At 32.6% G+C, this 21826-nt stretch overlaps 1 protein-coding gene across 2 annotated transcripts in view; it reads left to right on the top strand.

Moving 5' to 3' along the window:
• The window catches only part of LOC135130026 (glutaredoxin domain-containing cysteine-rich protein CG12206-like), a 69136-nt gene that overhangs the window by 22770 nt on the left and 24540 nt on the right, over nucleotides 1-21826 (top strand). For both annotated transcript variants that reach the window (XM_064057338.1, XM_064057329.1), the window contains exon 3: nucleotides 13148-13381. In XM_064057338.1, the coding sequence (XP_063913408.1) occupies nucleotides 13148-13381 (234 nt within the window). The remainder of the gene's footprint in view (nucleotides 1-13147; nucleotides 13382-21826) is intronic.

Raw genomic sequence — 21826 nt, 5'->3', positions numbered from 1 at the left:
CATGAATTAGAAATCCTTACAGTGCAACTTGACCCCCTTTAACAGGATCGTTCAGGTTTTGAATGTGCCTAAAAGTTACGTCTCACATGTCGCTTTCCAACCAAAACGTGCTTCATTTCCCAGTCTTGTAAATCACTTCCTATAAGTAGAATAGCCATCGATTGAGTCACCTCTATTGGGATTTCGTACCCATTAAATTCTTGTTTAGAGTAGAGAGAGCGGAAACACGAGACGCTCGAATAATCGATGAACAATTTTCTCCACGATTTGAGTACATTTTAATTCTATTCCGTATTTAAAAAAATTTCCTCAACCTCCGACTACAAATCGCAGGATTTTCCCCAAGTCTTGTAAATTTAATAATAAAAAAGCGGATTGTGTGCTCGAGTTTTATTGTATTGATCAATCTCTCCGAATGTAAGTGGGGTCTTTGGGGGATTTTAAAATTTCTAAAGGAGAAACGTAAATTGTTCAATTGCAATTTTTTTTGACAAATCTCTTGATAAAATATCAATAGCGTAGGCACGTAAAAAGCTTCGACGCAAATCGCTTTGTTGTTTAAAGAAAAAACAGCCCAATAACGGGGCGTAACATAAAGCTTCTGCGGAAAATAATTATAAAACATGATACCCGGAGGAGATTTCAGGGATGATCGCAATCTAAAGGACTTTACCGGACGTCCGCACTTTTAAGCTATCTTAGATGTAACAACTTTTACAAGACATTGCATTGCGGCAATTTCACATCTGTTGCAAAGCTGACAGGTTTGTTTTATCACCGGCAAAGCGACACGATAAAGTGAAGAAAAACTATTTAATTTTTAAAACATATTAAGCCGTTGGAAATTGAAATAATAATTCATGTCAGATCATATAAAGCGTATTGGAAAAATGTAACCCAATATATTCGTCAATTTGTGTTTTGTAATGCTTCAACATGTTTTTTGTCTGGAAGAAAAATGACTCAATTGTTGAATCCTAATACTACAAATATTTTAAACCACATTTTTTTAGAATATTTACTTTTAACAAATAGGAATAGGTTAGCTTTTAATTTTCATGGGGGATTAGCAAATATTGAAGTAACAGGATATGAGATGTTAAAATCCCTGAAATTATTTGATTATTGTCTGTCGCTACTTTGTATTGTTAACTGCTTCTAAAATAATATTAATAGTGACACTGTATAAACACATGACTTGCATGCGGCTAGAGCTATTAGAACTATAAAATAAATGTAAACTTGAAAAAAAGATAACTGACATTAAACTTTTGCTTCATTCCTGTGCCTTATAACAACATAGCTTCCTGTTTGGCAATTGTTCTTCAAAAACACGGGTTCCCTGCATCCAATTTTCCATCTTCAGCGATTAATGAAATCACTCAAATCAGTTCGTTCCAGAAACGGTGTTAATTGTCGCAAAATAATTATGTACTTCCTAAGATTTCCTTACTTCACGGAAATAGAAAATTTGTGAAATTTGCAGGAGGAAATCCAAGTGCTGCAGGAATTTTTGCCCTCATTCCTACCGATTTAACCTCATTGAAATTTTTCTTATTACTCAGACATATTTGTGTGTTATTATTTCCTGTTATATCCAGTTGGTATCATATGGCCGGAATATAAAATTGTGTGACAGTTTACGGTCTAAAATTCCATCAATTACTGCCGTGTTACCGTTTCGTATGACACTGTATGTTCTAGCGGTAAAGATTACATAGCGGTGCGTTACGCTAGAACAGCTTGCCTTCAATTAAATCATTCACTCTTGTAACGCTGGATCCAGGGCGGGACTGAATCCCAAATGTCAACCGTTCGCCAGGATGTAGTAAAGCAATGTAAGCAGATTTGGCAGGTTATATCAACAGGTCTTTCAAACATTAATAAATAAGTAGGGTTTTTAGGTCGTCAACCTTTCCCTTCTAAGAAAAGACTGAGATTTGATCCTTAAATTTTGCGATTAAACAGGAAGAGGAAATATTATTTCCGGTTTCTTAAATTTTAATATACGTAGAGTACCCAATAAAGAGAGACTTTTAATAATTTTGCTCACACTAATTGAACTTATGCTGTATTTATATTAATTTGGAATGGTTGCTATTATTAGAATATTTTTCGAGGATGTCAATTACAAAAGGAGGTTAAACATATCCAACTTCAACTGTAACGACGAAATCTCTTTGTACTAAAGCTTAAACAGATTTTAAGAATGTTAACTCACGGTAATAACGTCTAAATTTGTTCTTCAGCATAACTTATCTTTTGTTCTAAAACTTCGCAATAACTTTCTTGATAAGATTATTTGAACGACACAGAATTGTTGGAATTAGAATTTTAATAAACCTTCCTTTGCGTCACTAAATACTATTTTTAGTTGTTGACTAACTGTCTGACTATGTGAAGATAATAATTACAATATTTATTTTTATTGAAGAATGTACTTGCTTTTTCAAGAATTTGGTTGTTCATTAATCAGATACAACTAATGAAAATAAAATAATTTGATCAATAATTTCATTTTTTTTTTTTTTTAAGAATGCTAAAGACTTTTTCCTACTCCCCTTATCGTAATCATACCATTAATACATTGTTTTCATGGACGTAAGTTCGTTTTACGAAATGATTACGGTTGTTAATGACGACGGGACGTACGTGATTTACCTACGCCCCTTAGGAAAAAAAGTGCATCAGGACACGTGCTCTGTTAATTTATATTTATGGTAATGTTAGTTTGTACAATTACTAACATTGTTAACAAAATTGGGACATTTATTTAGTACATTTTTTGATAATTCAATGTTATTATCACCTTCTTTATCCAACAATTTAATTGAAATTGACACATTTCCTTTTATTTGTGTTTATAAACAACTGCATGTAGGTGCTGCCTCAGATGTATGCTGAGGCTGACTATAATAACGTTTCAGTTGTATTTGTACTATCACAATAAATTAATTAATTACTTTTCTTCATGAAAATTTTATCGTCTGGGGAGAAGGAAAAATGTTATAAACAATTCGGGAGGTAGAATATTAACCAGCCTCAAACTACATTGCTTGCCCTCGGGGTACCCCCTCGGGCGCAATCACGTTCTCGTCTGGTAAATATTACCTACTTCCCTTAATGTTTAAAGAACTATTTGAGTTGAGTTTATAAAAATCCACTATCTACAAGACAACAAAAGGTAATTAAGGTTATCAAGTACACTTAATTCAAAAATGACAAACACTGTCGTAATTGTAGCTTATATGGACATTTACGCAGGAGTTAAATTATTATCGACATTAAATCAAAAGAATCTGCATCAATTACCTTGCGGTTCGATAAATACGTGTATGTCATTGGAAGTAAAACTAATAATGTGTTTTGGATGTCAATTGCACAATTCATTTCAAATTAGTTCAATAAATACGTCATTACCTTTTGCGGGACTTTAAACATTACGAAAATGTAGTAAAACATTTTACTGATCTAATATTGTTTTTGTTAAATTCTGAAAATATATGTATACTGAATGCGTACGTTTTGGAAGGTATAACATGAATAATAATTATATAAATCCGCCGACTCATGTAAAAAGTATTAAATATAAAATGGAGAATGAAAATGAAAAAATAGCGTATAAAACAAGAAGACACATTCTAAAAATTCCAAATAATATTTTTATGTTATGTTAGGATTCGAACTTGGGTGCAAGATATTGGTTATATGAAACACCTGCCAAATACTGCATCAAGATTTTTGTAAAGTAATTGATTAACAATCACAATCCAAAAACCGGAAGAAGTATCTTATTTCATAAAATTTAAATAATGGTTGCCGCACAAGATTTTGAGGTGACGTGATCAAAGTGTTAATGGGGATGATTAGACAAATTTTGATTAGCTTTTACCACCTAAAATGTGCTTAACAAGTCCTTTTTCATCTTTTATAAGACTCTAAAATGAATTAGAGGTTCCAAGAAGTAAATATTAATTTATAACAATCACCCAAATCTGGTTTCACAATTTTACAACGTTCAAAATTTTCTACTAACTACTAGCTCAACTGGCACAGCTGTTGATTTTTTTTTTCGTTTCATTTCGATTTTCTTACTTTAAAAGTAGCGTTCTTTGAAGTGCCAGGATTAGCTATTTCTGGCCTCAGACTTAACAATATAAAAAATTCAGGTGGATTTTATAATGTGTTTTTTGTTGCTTTCAAGAATGAAATTAAATTTAAAAGCCACTCTTTGTAATTTCAAAAATAGAAATTCACAAAAGCGTCCCTTTTATCACTTCTGATCCTGAAAATAGCAGCTTGTCACCAATTTCCGGCTTAAACTCCGGACTCGCGGCTTAAGAAACTCCGGGTAATTGCCCGAAATAAGCTCCTCGCTGCATTATCCCTGTCTCGGCCCACTAATCGATGCAGTTTCCAGTTTCCCAGCATCAGGTGTAAGCCACGTTAAACCGTGTACTCGGTGTCAAATTTTACCAAAATAAGACACTTAACCATATTAGTTTTTAATTTAAAATATTGAGTAGCTCTATAGCGAATGTGGATATTACACAACAACTATGAAACATTTTGTTTGTATATCTATCTACCAGCCACGAGCATAAGGTTGGCCAACAAAACAAAGTACTTCGTTATATTTTTCCTGTTTCCAAAATACTGAAGCAATATTTACAAGCCGCGAGCAAATTTATCTACACATGCAACAGAAGTCAACTTGCTTTAGCAATAAGTGGTTCGCCCGAATCACCAACGGTTCTCTGAATCGATTAGTTAGGTCGGTTTGTTTTATTTGCTGTCGCTCAATTTTTTGTTCTGTTCACACAATAAGAACCACTACCGGTTAGTTTTTGCCAATTTATGCTGTGTGTGAAGAGTAGGCACAATACATCCATCAAAGTAGAACGTCTACTTAATTAGCGTCTACTCTCTGCTATATTGTTTATGAACGCATGAATAATAAGAGGACTAATATGATCCCCTGAGCATCACTGTTAGTTGTTTCACGAGTTTACACATCAACCATCAATATTTATGAAATCCATCTAGCTTTAACTAGTCCCATACACTAACTGATGTGTGTGATTTCGTGGCAATGACCCCGCAATAACTTAACATTTGTGATAAATGTTCCTGTTTGTTCTTTTATCAAAGAAACGACTTTCCTGCATGCTTAAACCACGTTTGAGGCATTTTTAACTATCAGAAATATTTCTTAATTTATTTCAGCGTTAGTACGTGGAGCTATTACATCATATACTTAAATACGTTATATGAAGACACAGCTTCTAATCATAAATATCTGAAACGTTGGTGTTATATAACGAATAACTATATTTGGAGATTTTTTATTATTAATGTAAAATATCAGGCTTGAATGGCTATTTCCAAACTGACCTAATTTCAAAGAAATGTTTAAATTAAACTCTCTTTCAAAAAAAAATTAAAAGCTACTTTTTTATTCGCCGACACGGCAGAGATATAATGGAAAAAAATTAGCAAAATCCCAAATTAGACTTCAAAAGGGTTTTTACTGGTGAAATGTAAACAAACACTGAAATTTGTAATACGCTACGTAAACATGTGAACAAACATGAAATAAGTATCTGGAGATCGGTTAGTTCTGAGTAAACGTCAAATGGTAAGTAACACTCTAACACTGATCTTACTTACAAATAACTACAAATAAAGTTATATTTTTTGCAGTTGAATGTCCTTAAAACAAAAAGTCTACTTACTACAATAATAGAAAATAAAGCCCTTAAGGACTTACTTCGTTGAGTTTTAAAATAGACCTAATAACAAAAAATAATTTAATATATTTAAAGTATTGTAAAGTGTTAATAGCTGTTATACAACAACTACATTCGTGGTAACAAGAATGGCCTTTAAGAATAAATTATAACTTTTTTTTATTACTATTATTTTGGTCGCATCGACAGTTAGCAACCTTATATAGCGGAGTAGAATATATATATAATGCTTAAAGCAGACTAACTTCGTGATGGTACTTCCTCGAGCTTCAGCATGGTTGGGAGTGGCTTTTTTTTTATTTAATAAGTCACGATTGTTTCACTTTTTTTTATTTTCTAATTTCGTATTCGTTTTTTGAGTATTTAGGTAATAATAGATTCACCGCTATGAACTGTGCTGTATTTATATTAATTAAGTACCTCGTGTTAGTTTTTAATGTCAAAGTAATACTGCCTTAAACATGTATCGTTTCCGCAAATGAAAACTCGTATATCTGATTAAAGCTCCAAAAGACTAATTACTTAACCATCAATGAAATTAAAGAGATTTATTAGTTAATTTATTGGAATCAAAGATTCTCCGTAAGTAGGACTATCTGAGAAGTCTGGAAGTATTTCACTCCAAAAGGTCATTAAGTCCTTACATAATTTCTTGAATTTGTTTTTGCTTTCGTCGCTTATTACTTTAATAGAGTACGCAAAGGATGAATAATAATGAATAGGTAGACACATTCGGCCCACACTGATTTGTATTACGCATTTGCAATCTTAATTATGCCTCGAGAAGCACATCTGGGTTTCGGAGTGGAGGAAACTCTTCATTTATATAATAACCAAAATCCACTTAGAAAATTTCTAGCAAACAACCGAGAAAGAAGTTTCTTGTTAGCAAAAACAGTGGAAATCTTAAACTAGCATTAAACGAGTGCCTCTACTCTCGCCACGCTTGACAAATTTCCTTCAAGACTGCACATGAATAATTTTATGAGTACGAATACATCTTTGTTCAACCTGTGGTGCTATGTAAATATATCATTAAGTACTCGCAATTTTATCTGATCAATCGGTCATCTACCACTTCTGGCAGAATTTTTTACTTCTCAATACATTGCAGACTTTCCGTAATTTTATTTCAAAGCAGCAACCGTCTTGAACAAAAAAGCAATAGTGCAACGACTTTCAGACTACAGGAGTCCAATTTACCATTTACGATTGTTTGGGTGAAGAGGTATTTAGTTCTCGATATTATTCAAGATATAAAACTACCAGTTTGGGATCCATACACTGGCACTTGAACAACTTTTATTTTAAACAAAAGACGTGCACGTTCACCGACATCGATAAAAATATGGACTACAGCTCGTTGCAGAAGCTCGGTAATTCCTTAAATGCTGCTTATACAGTTGTATTTTTGCCAAGTAATCAGATAAGGCAAGTTTCCAACATTTGAGAATCTTGTCAACCGCTAAAGTTGTAAAATAAACAAGTTTCTGATCTTAATTTCTACAATGTTGGTGGTTAATGAAAGTACATGTCGTAAAGCCGGTAGCTTTGATATATTATTTGCTACGCTTGACTTAATCAACTTACGTTTGTGTAACAAATAGTAATTTTGTAGGAAATTACTGAAATGTGCAACTGCATTACGAATAATACATAAAGTGTACAAAATCATTATTCAAGAGAACATTGTTGATCAGATCTAGAACTGGTAATATAACGTGAGCTTTTTTACAACATAAATTAAAATAATCAGAACGGGAAATATCATTATTTCGCAGGTCATTACACAGTGTGACAGAAAAAACGGAGTTGACTGCAATTTCCGCACAATGCATGTTATACCAAAATTAAAATAAACTAATTTTTTTCTTCCAATGGACACAAATAGTGGATTATTTTGTTAGGATTATCAGTGTCGTTTTTTGTTATCCGAATGAAACATGCTATTTTTTTCTGCAGCCAACAACTAATGTACAAAATATACAAATACTAGAATGTTAATAACGATAACATGTCGAGTGGATCAGTAGTCACGGCATTGTTTTATAAAAAAAATCACCTTCGGCATTTTGTACAAATAACGATGAATCCTGAAGATTGGCCTCCAGCTGCGGCGTAGGCACAAAAAGGAGTTTGAAACTTACTTCCGACAAAACAAATGGAGAACAATAATTCAGGATTAAGATATTTTAATCCTCGGATTAAAAATTAATGTTGCCTTAGTAATACAATTATTTTCTCAGTTACAAAAACGCCCATTTCACTTTTCACAATTAGTATTAAAAATAGCGTATTTTAAGACGGTGGAAAAACACAATTAGTCAATTAATCTCATGTTTTGACAGCATGATAAAGTTGGCTGTTAAAGTTTAAAAAATCATAACCTATTATTCTAATTTACTTATTCTTTTCACACCCTACATGTTCATGCAAATTTTCTTCTATTGTTAACATCAGCCAAATGAAGTATGATCTGCTGCAGTGACGGAACTAGAGAACGACCTGGGTTCATTAAAAAAAATATTTAGACGTTTTGAAAATTTGAATGACTGTTTAATTCCAAATGGAGATATGAGCCACAATAATCTCAGAATAAGTGTATTTTCTGGAACGATATAAAGTCGTGGAAATATCCCTAATCAAACGCTTAGACTGTGACGTTTTTATGTAGTTTCTTGTACATATGTTACGGATAACTTACTAATTGCAGGAGTTCAAAATTAATTATAAGTTTTATTCTTTATTTAGATATTAATTTTTAACACAACTCTAAATCATCACCACCAGTGTCATCATCTGAAAAGGATTTAACATTGACAATGACTTGATTTGTTTCACAATTGTCCAGAATCTTGTCGTTTACCACGCAGAATCTATGATTTTTTTCGTGTGCTTAATATAACGAACTTAAACATGAAATCTGGAAGCATTATTAAGTCCGAACCAAGGAAATTCTGAGTTCATATTAGTCGTCTGAAAATGCGTTCTGGTATTCCTTCTGAAATGATTTACTTGGATAATATTTTGCGTAATCCCAAAGACATTGTAAATGTCCAGCTTTCGGTCCAGCTGTCCGGATTATAGTCCAAGTTCTACTGATAAGTTTATTGATGAGTCCAGCAATAATTCCATCAATTGTATTTCTGTTACGGAGTCCATCATCTTTGAAACCTTGTTGACTATCAAACCTAATCTGACTAGTGGCCATGATAATATACCAGGTTTTTATTACATGACTGTACCTCCGTATTTTCTTATCCTTTATTAGTTGTATTTATAATATTGTTTTGAAAACTACATCTTTTCCAGACGTTTGGAAAGTATCTGTGATCTCATCAATTTCTAAGAAAAGGAAGAGAAATTTAATAGAGAATTACCGGCCTATTTCACTGATTTGCAATTTTTCAAAAGTTTTTGAGATGATCCTTCATAAATTTCTCTCATTTAATGTGCGCAATTGGTTAACGGAATCCCAACATGGATTCATAAGTGGTCGTTCTACTTTAACCAATTTGAGTTGTTTCACCAAATTCGTAACCAAGAGTTTTGACGCTGAACAGTAGATAGACGTGATATATCCTGATTTTTCCAGGGCGTTTGACAAACTGAACCACAGAATTCTACTGATAAAATTACACAACTGTGGCTTCTCCGACTGAAATTAATTGAATCTTACCTAACTAGTAGATATCAATGCGTGAAGGTCTTTCAACATCAATCCGAAAAAATTTTGGTCCCGTCCGGGATCCCACAGGGCTCTGTTCTAGGTCCTCTGCTTTTCGATATCTACATCAGCGATGTTATTAAAAACATTAGTTCTCAGGTTTTAATTTACGCAGACGACCTAAAAATCTTTCGTCATATTATTAATGTTGAAGACTATCAAATTCTTCAAAAAGATATTCACACTTTTGAAAACTGTAGTAAATCTAACATGATGCCTATAAATTTTGGCAAATGCTACATTATGTCTAACAAATAAAAGTAGCACACTTACTTTCAATTACACTATTAATTTGAATATCTTATCAAGACTGGATTCCTTCAGAGATCTTGGAATAATGTTTGATTTTAAAGTCACGTTCTCTCTACATATTAGTAATATAACTGCTGAAGCGTTTAAATCTCTTGACTTTATCATCAGATCATCCAGTTCTTTCAATAAGATCACTACTTTTAATACTTAATACGCCAGTATTGTATGGGCTCCTTCAGCTCAATTTTACATTCAATGTATAGAAAATATCCAGAGGCGTTTTCTCAAGTTTTTAACACTCAAAATAAACGCTATTTATCCGCCTAGAGACCTACCCCAATCTGACCTTTTAATCAGATTTGGGTATAACAACTTAAAGACTAGGCGTGTCAGAGCTTCTTTATATTTCCTCAAATACTTAACTAATACATTATAGTATCGATTGTCCACAGCTTTTGGCTAGCTTCACTTTTGTATGCCCAGGTTATCATTGCGGCTTCAACAATTTTTCCATCTACCAACACCAAGGATTGAAATACCCTCCTCTACATGAAGTGTACTCTAACTATAACTGCCATCAAAACATGTTAGATTTATTTACGTAAAAATTCCTGGCTGTTCTTTAATTATCAATCTTAAATTCTCTCTTGATTTTTGATCTCACCTTGTGTAGGGACAACAGTAATTTATAGCTGTTTGTTTGAGAGAGATTAATTTGATAATCAGCTGGTCTATAATTTGGTATTACCTGTTGACCAACTCATACACACACATAGTAATAATAATTTTCCCAATATTCATAGTGCGAACTTGGTTTATTACATTTTCGAAAGTTTGTCAACAGGACAAGTATTAGTTTTTGCAAGCTTTTACCGTACTTTCGTTTTCATTCCGACCACACTATTTCAATTGCATTAAAATTACAGTGGTATGGCCGAAGTCTTAGAACCTAATGTCCATGTTCTTGAGCATAGTGATCTAAATTTTTCGGGCAGTCTATTGCGCACAATATTCCAAATCTCATCTTTCATCACTTATTCGGGATAATCTACTTTTTTTTGTTTAACCATGCCACCATTTTTTCTTTGTCCAACACTTTCGAGGAATTTTTTCCTACAAACAAAGCAGAAATATAAGTATAGTGTACTTATTAAAACTAAAATAAACACCATAAGTCTTCTGTGGTTAGTTGCATTATCCATTATAATAAGAGACGGTTCCGGAAGATTGGATATTAATTGCTCTTTAAACCACTTTTCAAAATTTGCCTGGTTCATGTTATCATGATAATCGCCAAATTTTGTTTTTGCCTTGAAAATTAGAGCCATGTTTTTTTACATTATACTATGTACCTTTACTTATCTTATTTATCCATGTTTCATCCAGAAAAAGTGGTTTATATGATTTTAATTTTTTGTGGTGCTGATATTCACGCAAAAATTTTGTTCAGCTTAGCTTAATGGATGGTCTCTCCGTTAGAACCAATCGATTATTATTTTTATAAAATTTAAAACCAACTTTTCTAATCTTTGTGTTTAGTGTCCTGGGTCCAACTTTAAAGCCCGGGATCTCTTCCATAACTGTAGCATGAAGCGACTTAATATTAGTTACGTGTTCGTTAGATGCAATCATTTTCTACATAATTTTCCTAACTGACATATTAAATCTGCATGATTTACTTGAGTTTTTATATATCTAACAGTAGTGGACATATTCTCTTCGTACTCCATATCACTTGAACCTATATTTCTTTGTATATAAAGATTTTGCAGAAATTTTAACATTTAGGCCACTACTTCTGTCTTCCCGTTTTTTCCTTAAATTGCACCACATCATGGTTTCTTTCTAGATAATCCAACACATTTAATATAACTTGTTTTGTTTAAACAGTAAATCGTTACATTGTTTTGACATAAAATTTCTACGACATACTCAAAATTTAAAGAGTGCATAAGGTAGAAAGAGAAAACCTTCTACCTGGGGTATTTCCACCACTATACAACTTCTCTTTCTCCTTGCAGTTACATGAATAAACGTAAAACGAAAGCGTTTTATTTTCACCTTAAATTATCTCACAGCGATGAAATACGTATCCTGAAAATATTAAACTTGCTGCAGAATGCTAACGTGTCTCATTAACAACGTTAGCAACGTTGGGCAAAGTAAGTGTGTGTTTGGTAATGATCTACGACTTATTTTTTTTTCCTAGCAGCTGGATGAATCAACACAAAACGAAAGCGTTCTATATTCAGCTTAATTTAATTTAGGGCACTGAAATACGTATTCTGAAATTATTAAACTTGTAACAGTATGAGGACGAGAGACGTAGGTATAAATCAAAATAAAATTAAAATAACTTTAACCGCCAAATGTTCCTCTAGAACTGAATTTTAGAAGTATCAAGTGGATAACACTAGTCCGCTTGCAGTAACTTATTAAGTGATGTTCGTAATCTGAGGATGACTTATAGTAACAAATTTGATGTAGTAACATTACCCAAAAATCAAATTTCGAAGAAATATTAAATCCTACTGTATCTTTCAGTGCTCTATTATTCTTATAATCTCTTCATAGTAGCTTTGAAGGAACTTTGGTTCCATATTGAAATTCAAATTAAAACTCGTAAAACTTATTTTGTACTGTTACATGAAACAATTTTATCTATATACGAGGTAAGATGGTAACCACGCGGTTGAATTATTTCTACTATTGATCGAAAAACAGATATAAGCTCTTTGATTTTGTATTAATGGAGCCAAGAACTTGGAATCTAGACGTAATCTGAACATGATCATTAAAGGATCACTTTTGAATAAAATTATATCTAAATCTTTTATCTAACACACTCGTAAATCATTGCTGTGATGAACTGAATAACCATTAATAGAATATTCCAAGAAAATTGTATTAAAAGGCATTTCTTTTAATTACCTGCATCAATGTCTCTTTGAAATAGCAGGCAGTCTTCGACGAAATATTAGAATTAAAGACAACTTGATGAACACCGTTTATAAACAGTAAAATAGCAATTGACCCTAATGCGGCACTTGGGGAACACCTGATGACATTACGATCAACTTTCCTTTAATGTCAGTAATAAAATGTTATGATTTACTATATCAAATGTAGATAGATCTCCATAAAAGGAATCAACTTGAAAGCTTTTTCAAAGATGTTAATGGTGAAACATTGACAAGTAAGTAGATTCGTTGACGTTGAACTACCTTTCGAAAATCCATATTGAGCCCAAGATATACATAATAATTAGTATTTTGCACACCTTGTACATGCTACACTTCCGCTGTGTTAATTCAGATTACAGTTTGTTTAAATAGAAAACATTTTCGATCAAACTTCAATAAAATCCCGAATCACATTGAATTTTGCACCTCTCTACTCCTTCATTTTCTAATTCCAGAACTACAAGGAAAAAGACGCCGGCAAAGTGGTGGTGTACACGACGACGATGGGCATCCTGCGCGAGACCTACCAGGCGTGCATGAAAGTCAAACAGATCCTTCGCACCCTGCTCATAAAGTTCGAGGAACGAGACGTCTTCATGAGCAACGAATATCAGAACGAGATAAGAGAACGCATGCGTTGCGACCACATCCTCGTGCCACAGGTGTTCGTCGATGGGCAACACGTTGGGGTGAGTTTTGGGTCCTCCCTTACACTTGTCGCTCGATAGACCTTGGAACCTTCCCGTTCCTCGATTAAAACGTCGCGTCGGGAGAAAGTCGATGTTTTTTACGAGACCGATGAGAATTAATCGTCGGCGAAAGCAGAGCCTGGGGGAGAACGTGCCTCTGGAAAATATCGCGGATCCGACGATGGAAAGGGTCTAAGCGGATTTTTACGATGGGGATTTGGACTTGGTTGAGATTTGGGGGGTTCGAGCGAGCTTGGGTGTTAACAACGGTTGTGGATTTTTTTTTTCGAGGAGCGTGCATTGAACTTTTTAAATTGATGCCTCTGAATAAGGATCGAGGGAATTTAACGAGGGTTTTATTCCGTAATAGAGTACAGGTGTTTAGGCAATTAGTGTAAAGAGCTTTGCTTATTTTTGGTTTGCATGCTATTGTGTACATGCTACAAGTGGTTCTGGCGAGAAACGGCGAAAATCAGGAAGTCATTCCTCCAATTCTCGGAAAAATTAGACGCTCAAGGATTTTGAATTTGGAATTTAAAATTTATGTATCTACATTTCCAGGTTTTTATCTAGCTAACTAGCAGCTATTTAAGTAAGAGTTAATACATTTTTAATTCGTTACCTATGTACATTAATACAATTTTATAGTCCAGCAATGCTCGAATAACCTCCCTGGTAAAGATACTCCTCAATCTGTCACAAATGATACGTGCCAATTTGAAATCAGCGTATTTATCAGAATTCTGAATAAGCTTAAATATTGAAATTAAATAATTTTCTAATGTTGAAAATCGACCCCTCCTACAATTGTAGAAAAACTTAGATGTAGATATGGAAGAAGCGAAAGGATAAGAATTAGGATTTATATTTCATTGTTTGCTGCCAGTTACCGCTTTAGTAAAACACAAACTACAAATTTAATTTTTCTCTGTAGCGTATTTCAGCGATAAGAAAGAATGAAGAACTTCGATTGGTTGCATGTTAGGCAAAACTATTTTGTGTTAGTGAGATGTTAGTTAGATGATGGGATGGGCTGTACTGATGAGATCCAACAAGATCGAAACTGCAGTCTACAGCTTCCCAACGGGTTGTCTAGCCTTCGGTGTGATTAATCACTTTGAAAACTATTTTGATTATAAACTTAGCTTAGTATACTCTTTTTACGAGCAATGTTTCTACATAATTCAAAATCTCCGGGCGACAACACTTTCCGAGAAATCGTGGAAAGATCTGGACATTTTTCCTGAAGGACGCAACGGAGCAAATACAATGATTGATGTGTGTATACGTAATACTTACTCCTAGCAAAGTAATATCTGAACAAAAATATTAAAGAAATATTGAAAGACTAATAAATTGCTCTTTTTCTTAGATTATATATATTTTATTGATGTAAAATATATTTAGTTATGAATACATAGAGGTCCTTTCCAGATATTTTTTACATTTCATTCTTCGTTTTCTTATAAATTTATCCAAGGGAGATTTTTTTTATATGTACCATAATCGATAAACTTTTATAGCTGAAACCTTATACAAAAAACGACGTGCTCTTAAAAACTATAAAAAGGATAACAAAATTATTAGAGTTATTTTAATCCAACAGAGTATAACAAAAAATGTCTATAATGTTCAGATATCAGCCTTGTTAAAAATTACCGAAGCCTCCTGTTTTAATTTACTTTGATTTAAATATTCCTGTGAAATCTGTCTAGTTAGTTTTAATAAATCTAGAAGTCGTTTCTAGGTCGTCGTTCAATATCTAATTACATTATATCTTCGCTGCACGTGGTTTAAAGGTTCGTTTAATATTTATTAAAACTTCATAACAGTTTATTCAATATAACAGGAATTTCATTTAAAGTGAACACTCAAATTACTTCAAAACTACTACAATACGTTATAGAGAATGAGGAAGAGGGAGTCTATTTAGAAATAATCCAATTGTCATGGTACTTGTTTTCACCGGAATGAAGACGACTTTTATTTATTAAATGGAACTCATTTTGGTACTATTTTTTGGAAAATTGTGTGTTTTTTTTTCAAAAATATAAAATCTCCGGTATTATAACAAGTTTTTTAATAAGTGCGGCTTAAAAGATTAGTTTATAAAGTTTATAAAATAATCATCTTAATCACTAGATGTGTCGTTTAAAGTGAAAATTCTGAAATGGCGTAAACCGAACTTTTCTTTTTAATTATTTAGAGAAAACTTTTCGAGTCGGGTTCAACGCAAATGCGCACGACAATGTTTAAAATTTGATCTTTCTTTGAACAAACAATATACAGTAACATAAAAAATTACTTTCTCCAAAAATAATTCTAAACTGTAATTTGAAATTTTTACCAAATGAGATTTTCTGTAACTGAAAATTATATTAGGAATATCATGTAGATGGTTAAACGCTAACTAAAATTTGAATAATCATCCCCACCACCAATGGGATGACGTCATCTCCAAAATTTATAATAAAAAGTTTTTTTCAATTTTATAAAATAAGATACTCCTGCACTTGTGGTGTATGAATCCGTGTCGAATTTTCACCCTAGACCTCCAGAATTTTTGAAAAAAAACTGAATAACAATATTTTGCAATATAACTTTGAAAAAAAAATGTTGATGACATCATCACAAAATTTTGTTAAGGAAAAACTCATTTGGAACGTACGTCCAGCATGCTTCTTTACATTTACTTTAACGTTACATACATATCTTTATTTTAACTTATAAGAGTACTCATACTTATTCGTCTAATCAAATTTTTATAATTTTTCGGAAAAGCTGGATTTGTTTTATTGTATTTCAGGGGCGAGGGAATTTCTGTCGAAATAACCGTCGACCATTTTTTTTAACGTAACAAAGTCTTTGACTTAACTGAATTTTCATTAACGTGTACAATCATTAAAGAATACAAAATCTAAATGTATTACAATAGAAATGTCAAATATTTTTATTAACTTAAAAGATGTAGTTGCAGTAGAAATTCTACAACTTAATGATAAATCTTACTCAACCGAGTATTCAAAAAGATCTCCATTAAAATATAAACTTAATTGCGCCTAAAAGAAAGGTTTAATTTCAGTGTTGGAATTCTTTCCTTTTAAACAGGCCCATAACAAGAAGCCAGGAGGCATAAGATACGGAGACTACAATTTCCGTTCCATCGCTCAGGATAATGCACATTTAAGTAGTTGGCATTCGGTGGCCTGTAAGACCTCTTACTTACACCATGTTACTTCTTTTTGTGCCTTCATTTAAAAGAAAGGGCGAACTTTACTCCTTTCACAAATATGAAAGGTCAAAAAATCAGATCATATTACAGTCTCGACGTTTAAATCAAAATATTCTTTTAAGAACAAGTAGGTACTTGTTGGGGTGTAGTAAACCAACATTTGGTTGATGAAGTTTTATTCAGTTAAAAATACGTATTATCGTTTTTAATAAAATTGAAAATTTTGGTAGTTATTTATAATCATTCTTTGCATTAGAATAATCGAAGATTTTTAATGCTTTGATCGTCTAGGTAAGGAAAGACAATCTTCATGCTATCACACCGATAATAATTAACAGATTTCTGGGCATAAATAATCAGCTTCGTAACGTATTTGATCTTATTGTAATAACAATGAATATCTACAAATATAGCTTAACTTGTTTTTGGTAAAATAGATACATAATAGGATAATGGAAGATTCTAGTCACTATTCTGCAACGAAGCGCCGTCGCCCATTATCCTTAATGACTCGTGAGATATAAACTTCTGTGCATAATTTTTCTCACTTTTCTTACACTCAGTTTCTTTCAATAGCTAGGCGTCACATTATAAAATTAAAAGACATTTATTTTACTTAATTTGACGTGACATCTTTCTTGGATCTGGATTTTTCTGAATTATGGTTACACATTTTTCAACATACCTCTATAGATTAATTTTGGACCTCAGTGTGATCGAGTGTTTGCATATTAAATGAAGATTTGTCAGCACGGTCGTGACCCTACACTTACATTATTTTGAAAGTTAATGTTCCAGTAGCCATCCATTACCCAAACATAATTTTGTGATTTGTTTGAAAGTGAGAATAAGTACTTAACCTTGTAAAATCAACAAATAATCGAGTCTCGAAAGTTTCTGTTGGACTCCGAAAGTTTTATTTTCAATCAAAAAAGTTGAAAATCGATAAAAAAAGTAATTTTTAACTCCATTAACAACTTTATGAATAATTTATGGTAATCGGACATGAATCTCTAATTCTCTGTAGGTTAACAACATTCGTCTAGAGCCAAATTTAGCAGTGATGCGACCGACCGCCTTCTTCAGTTCCCAGTGCATCTTGCCCACTATTTTCGCAATTTTTACTCCTCCATGCCGGAAAATACTCGGATTAAAATCAATGCAGCGGCGCATTTGTGCTGGGATAAAATCGGTGCGCCTCAGGGGAGTCGTTAGGCTGGTGCTTTTACCGCAAGCCTATTTTTCTAATTGAACATCTTCGCGCTGGCGACTGTCACTCAAATATGAATGGCCAAGGAAAGTTCACAGTTGAGCATAAATCACGCGAAGCATGTCCGACCTTGGAAATTTTCACGGAATTTTTCCGTGCATCATATGAAAAAATAACACTCGATCGACGATCGATGGAGTGACCTCGTTCGACGGCCTAGTGAACCAATAGCCACTGGAGAAGTGGTCGAGTGTCATATCCTGCTTGCTAACCGGAAATTCACATTCCAAAACTGCACACGTCTTGGTTCCGATCGGAACAGACGACATATGCGGGGTCGAAGACCCGATTTTTATGGTGGAGCTCTAGACACAAATAAAAATGCAGCCAAGGTGAACTTTCATTTTTTGGAATTATGTATACTTTTGCATTAAGCAAATATATTTTAGAAACAGAAAAATTGGTCAAATGTTGGTCATAAATTTTCATACCCATTTGTAATGCAGATTCGTAGATTCGCGGTAAATCCAAGACTTGAAAATTGATGATTCGATGGAAAAGGGGTTTTCTACGCTTGAGGAATATGTTTGTACTGATATTTCAGTTTCTGAGAAAAAGTCGGAGATTCAGGCTCAAAGCGAATCAAAGATTCACGAATTCAATGGAAAAGACTGGTTTATCGACTGGAGGGGCATATGTTTGTATTAGTGAGACAGAGACGTGTCTTCAACCGTGGAATATTTCATTCTAGTTGCATTTACTGAGTTCTAGTTTTTTCTGTAAAACAAAAAATATCAAGTGTTCATATTATAATTTATTATTTATCGATCATCGTCTTTGTATATTTTATTCGCCTAAAATATTTACCTACTAAAGACGAAAAAGGTCTTTGCTCAAAGTGAATAATATTTTTCTTTTCCGACATATGTGGGTGGGAATTTTTAGGATAACGTACTGCGTAAGAAGCTCATTGATTTTGCTTTGAACAACTATTATTCAAACATGTCACGTATCAAGACAAGGCAGGGTTCATGTAACTGTTAAAGTACAAAGTTTCCCTCGAACAGAAATTGATTTTTTGTTATTTTAATAATGAAAGTTTTTGTGAGGATCTTGCTTGATATAATTTCGTTCTAACTTCTAAAAGTGATCAGTTGGTACCCGACGAAGTATATGAGGTCGTTTACACTTGAATTACAGAATCAAAAAATCGTTATTTTAAACGTATGTCGGATTTAGATACTTAAAAAATCTGCAGTTCTTTGTAGTTGCAAATAAATTACAATTTAAAAGCGTGCATGAACAAGATTGAAATTCACCCATTACTATCAAAAACGATGAAATTCGTTACGGTTTTTTGTGAACAAAAAAGAACAACATAGCTATTAATATGGTGACTGGAAGTTTTCGATGTAGCGAGTTAACAAAACAAAATGAAAAACTAGTAATTAAATAAAGTACAATACTAACACAACTGTTTACTCATTATACGACATAATCTAAAATGATAAAAAGTGTTTTTATAAATGTAGAAAACTTTAACTCTACTTGGGTTTATTCTCGATGCTACCTTAATATTGAAAAAAGTAAGACTAGTTTTAAAGGACTAATTTAATTCGTGTTCCTGACACCGTAGCTGAACAATTGGTAGACATTTTCGGTGTCGTGTGGATAATAACGTGTTTGTTGATAATATATTTTTGTCTTATTTTCTTATGGTCATGTTATTTTTCTCTTTAATAATATATAATTTTAGAAATTGAAACCAAATATATTAGGTCATCTGAATAAGCTCGAGCAAATATGTATTATTGTTTTATGTATGAAATTGGTCGTAGTGAATAAATGTTGGCCCACATGTTCGTGTTTTTCTTTTTTAATACAAGTAAAAACATTTGTTTATGGTTTATTCAAATCATCTACCGAAACCAATTTGAATGAATATGTAAAACGTCACTACATAAACGATTATTTACACAGTGTGATTACACACGTTTTTTTTTCATCATAATCACAATTAAACCACATATTGATATAGAAATATGGTCCACATTTGTCAATAGTTATTATTACACAGGAGACTATTTAATATGTTGCTTGGGAAGTAATGATCACTACTAAAGTAACCTCACTTGACATACACCTTGTAAAACTTTTATGACTTAAGCGGCGTAAGCCAAAGCACCCACTGGCTATTGTATAACTTAACTCAGACCACAGCTCCATTATGGCAACAATGGACAGAATAATCCTTGTGGTTCGGGTCCATAAAGCTAACAATAGCCAGTTTGACTTATAAGGGTGCATTTGCTTAAGCCGCTTAAGTCATAAAAGTTTTACAAGGTGTATGTCAAGTAAGGTTACAGTAATGAAAATAAACTTCATTGAACAAATTACTGAATAATGTGTCATAGATAAATATATCGTTTATTTAACGCTGTATTGAAAATTTTAAACATGCTATTTATAGTGAATTTTGCAGAAATCTTTCTAGTGTGAAAAATACCAAACAAAAGAATGTAATAATAATAATCGAATATTTAATGTTAAATTTAGCAAAAAGCCACATTTACATCTGATTTTGAGAATGTATGGTTTGTTTTAAACTTTGATGTCAGATTTAATCTTGTTGTATTTCAAATCATAATAAACACTCTTTTTTTCACTCTTCCATAATGCTCCAAACGCCGTCATAATAAATGCATCCACTTAAAATAATGAACAATAATTTGTATAAATAACAGCTCGAAAAATATGTTGACAGCAAGATGTAATTTGTATGTCTGGATTTCATGAAAGCTTTTGATGAAATTCACAATACACAGTTACTTAATTTAATGAATGAGCTGATTATTCTGACAAAACTAATTAAATTAAACCGAGCAATAATGTAAGAGACAATCGCAATAGAATAAACACGAGACGCAAAAACTACGCTTTTAGAGATAAACTCAAGTCGAATAAAGACGCCTTAGCCAGCACGTCTCCGTGAAAGAAATTAGAGAACAATCCGTGAAAGATAAAAATTAAAAAAAGCGAGATTAAACTAATTTCTTGACTAAAAGAGTGCATTAAAAAAACAAACAAATCCACAATTTGGTGATTAAAAGAGTACAGAGTACAACAGAAATAATAGATACATAATTAGAGCAAGAACAAAATATTGATAACAAATAATTGTACACTACCTGTTTACATAATAAAAATAAAAATTCAAAAAAGGTAGTTAATCAGAGTTTTCTCGTCTTTAGTGGATGTAAATTAATTTTTTGTCTTTTCAGCTAGACACAGCTATTCATTTTGCATTAAATTTCGTCTCCAAAATTTAACATAAAAGGTTGTAAAGCAAACATGTCCTTCAGTTCCTTCGCCGTAAATTTCGATGAAGTTTGTGTAAACTGGGTTACGACTACGAGAAGGTTAGGGATTTAATTGGCCGTAGTTAATCCTATTTATTGACGAATTTTAGCAGCAGCTAAAACTAAGCAACCCAGTTCAAATCAAATATTAAGAAACTTTTGGGGTGGCTTTTGATATAACCTGATCTGTTGGATGACCCCGTTTACTTAGCCTTTGTACATAATTTAACAAATAAAATTGAGTCTCATGACAACCTAACGTAAGAAATGCTCAAAAAAAACACAACCGAAAATGCAGGAAACACTACATTAAAAATTAAAGTCGAAACCTTTGCATTAGTGCTTGAAACTAACGTAATCAACACTTTCAATGTAAAAATGATACGAATATACTGTTTTGTAATACAAAAAATCGTGGACGTAAAAATTATCTTTCGAACAAGAGAGCCAAAGTTGTTTAACCAAAAATGAGCTTTTCACTATATTTTTATTTGCGAAATATGAGTATTCCTTAGCCGTAATTCCCCTTTTTGGTTTTACGGCTCTTTTTTTATGAAAATCGACCATTACATTACACAAGCAAACAGTTTGAAAGTATTTTTTATGTTAAAAGAACCATTAAATTTTATGGCATTATTGTATTT

The sequence above is a fragment of the Zophobas morio genome, unplaced genomic scaffold, assembly GCF_036711695.1.
Source record: "Zophobas morio isolate AGI-343-1 ecotype UQ-CSIRO unplaced genomic scaffold, CSIRO_AGI_Zmor_V1 ptg000002l, whole genome shotgun sequence".
NCBI lineage: Eukaryota > Metazoa > Arthropoda > Insecta > Coleoptera > Tenebrionidae > Zophobas > Zophobas morio.
Note: the sequence above shows the minus strand (reverse complement) of the source record. Positions and strands in the feature narration are given on the sequence as shown.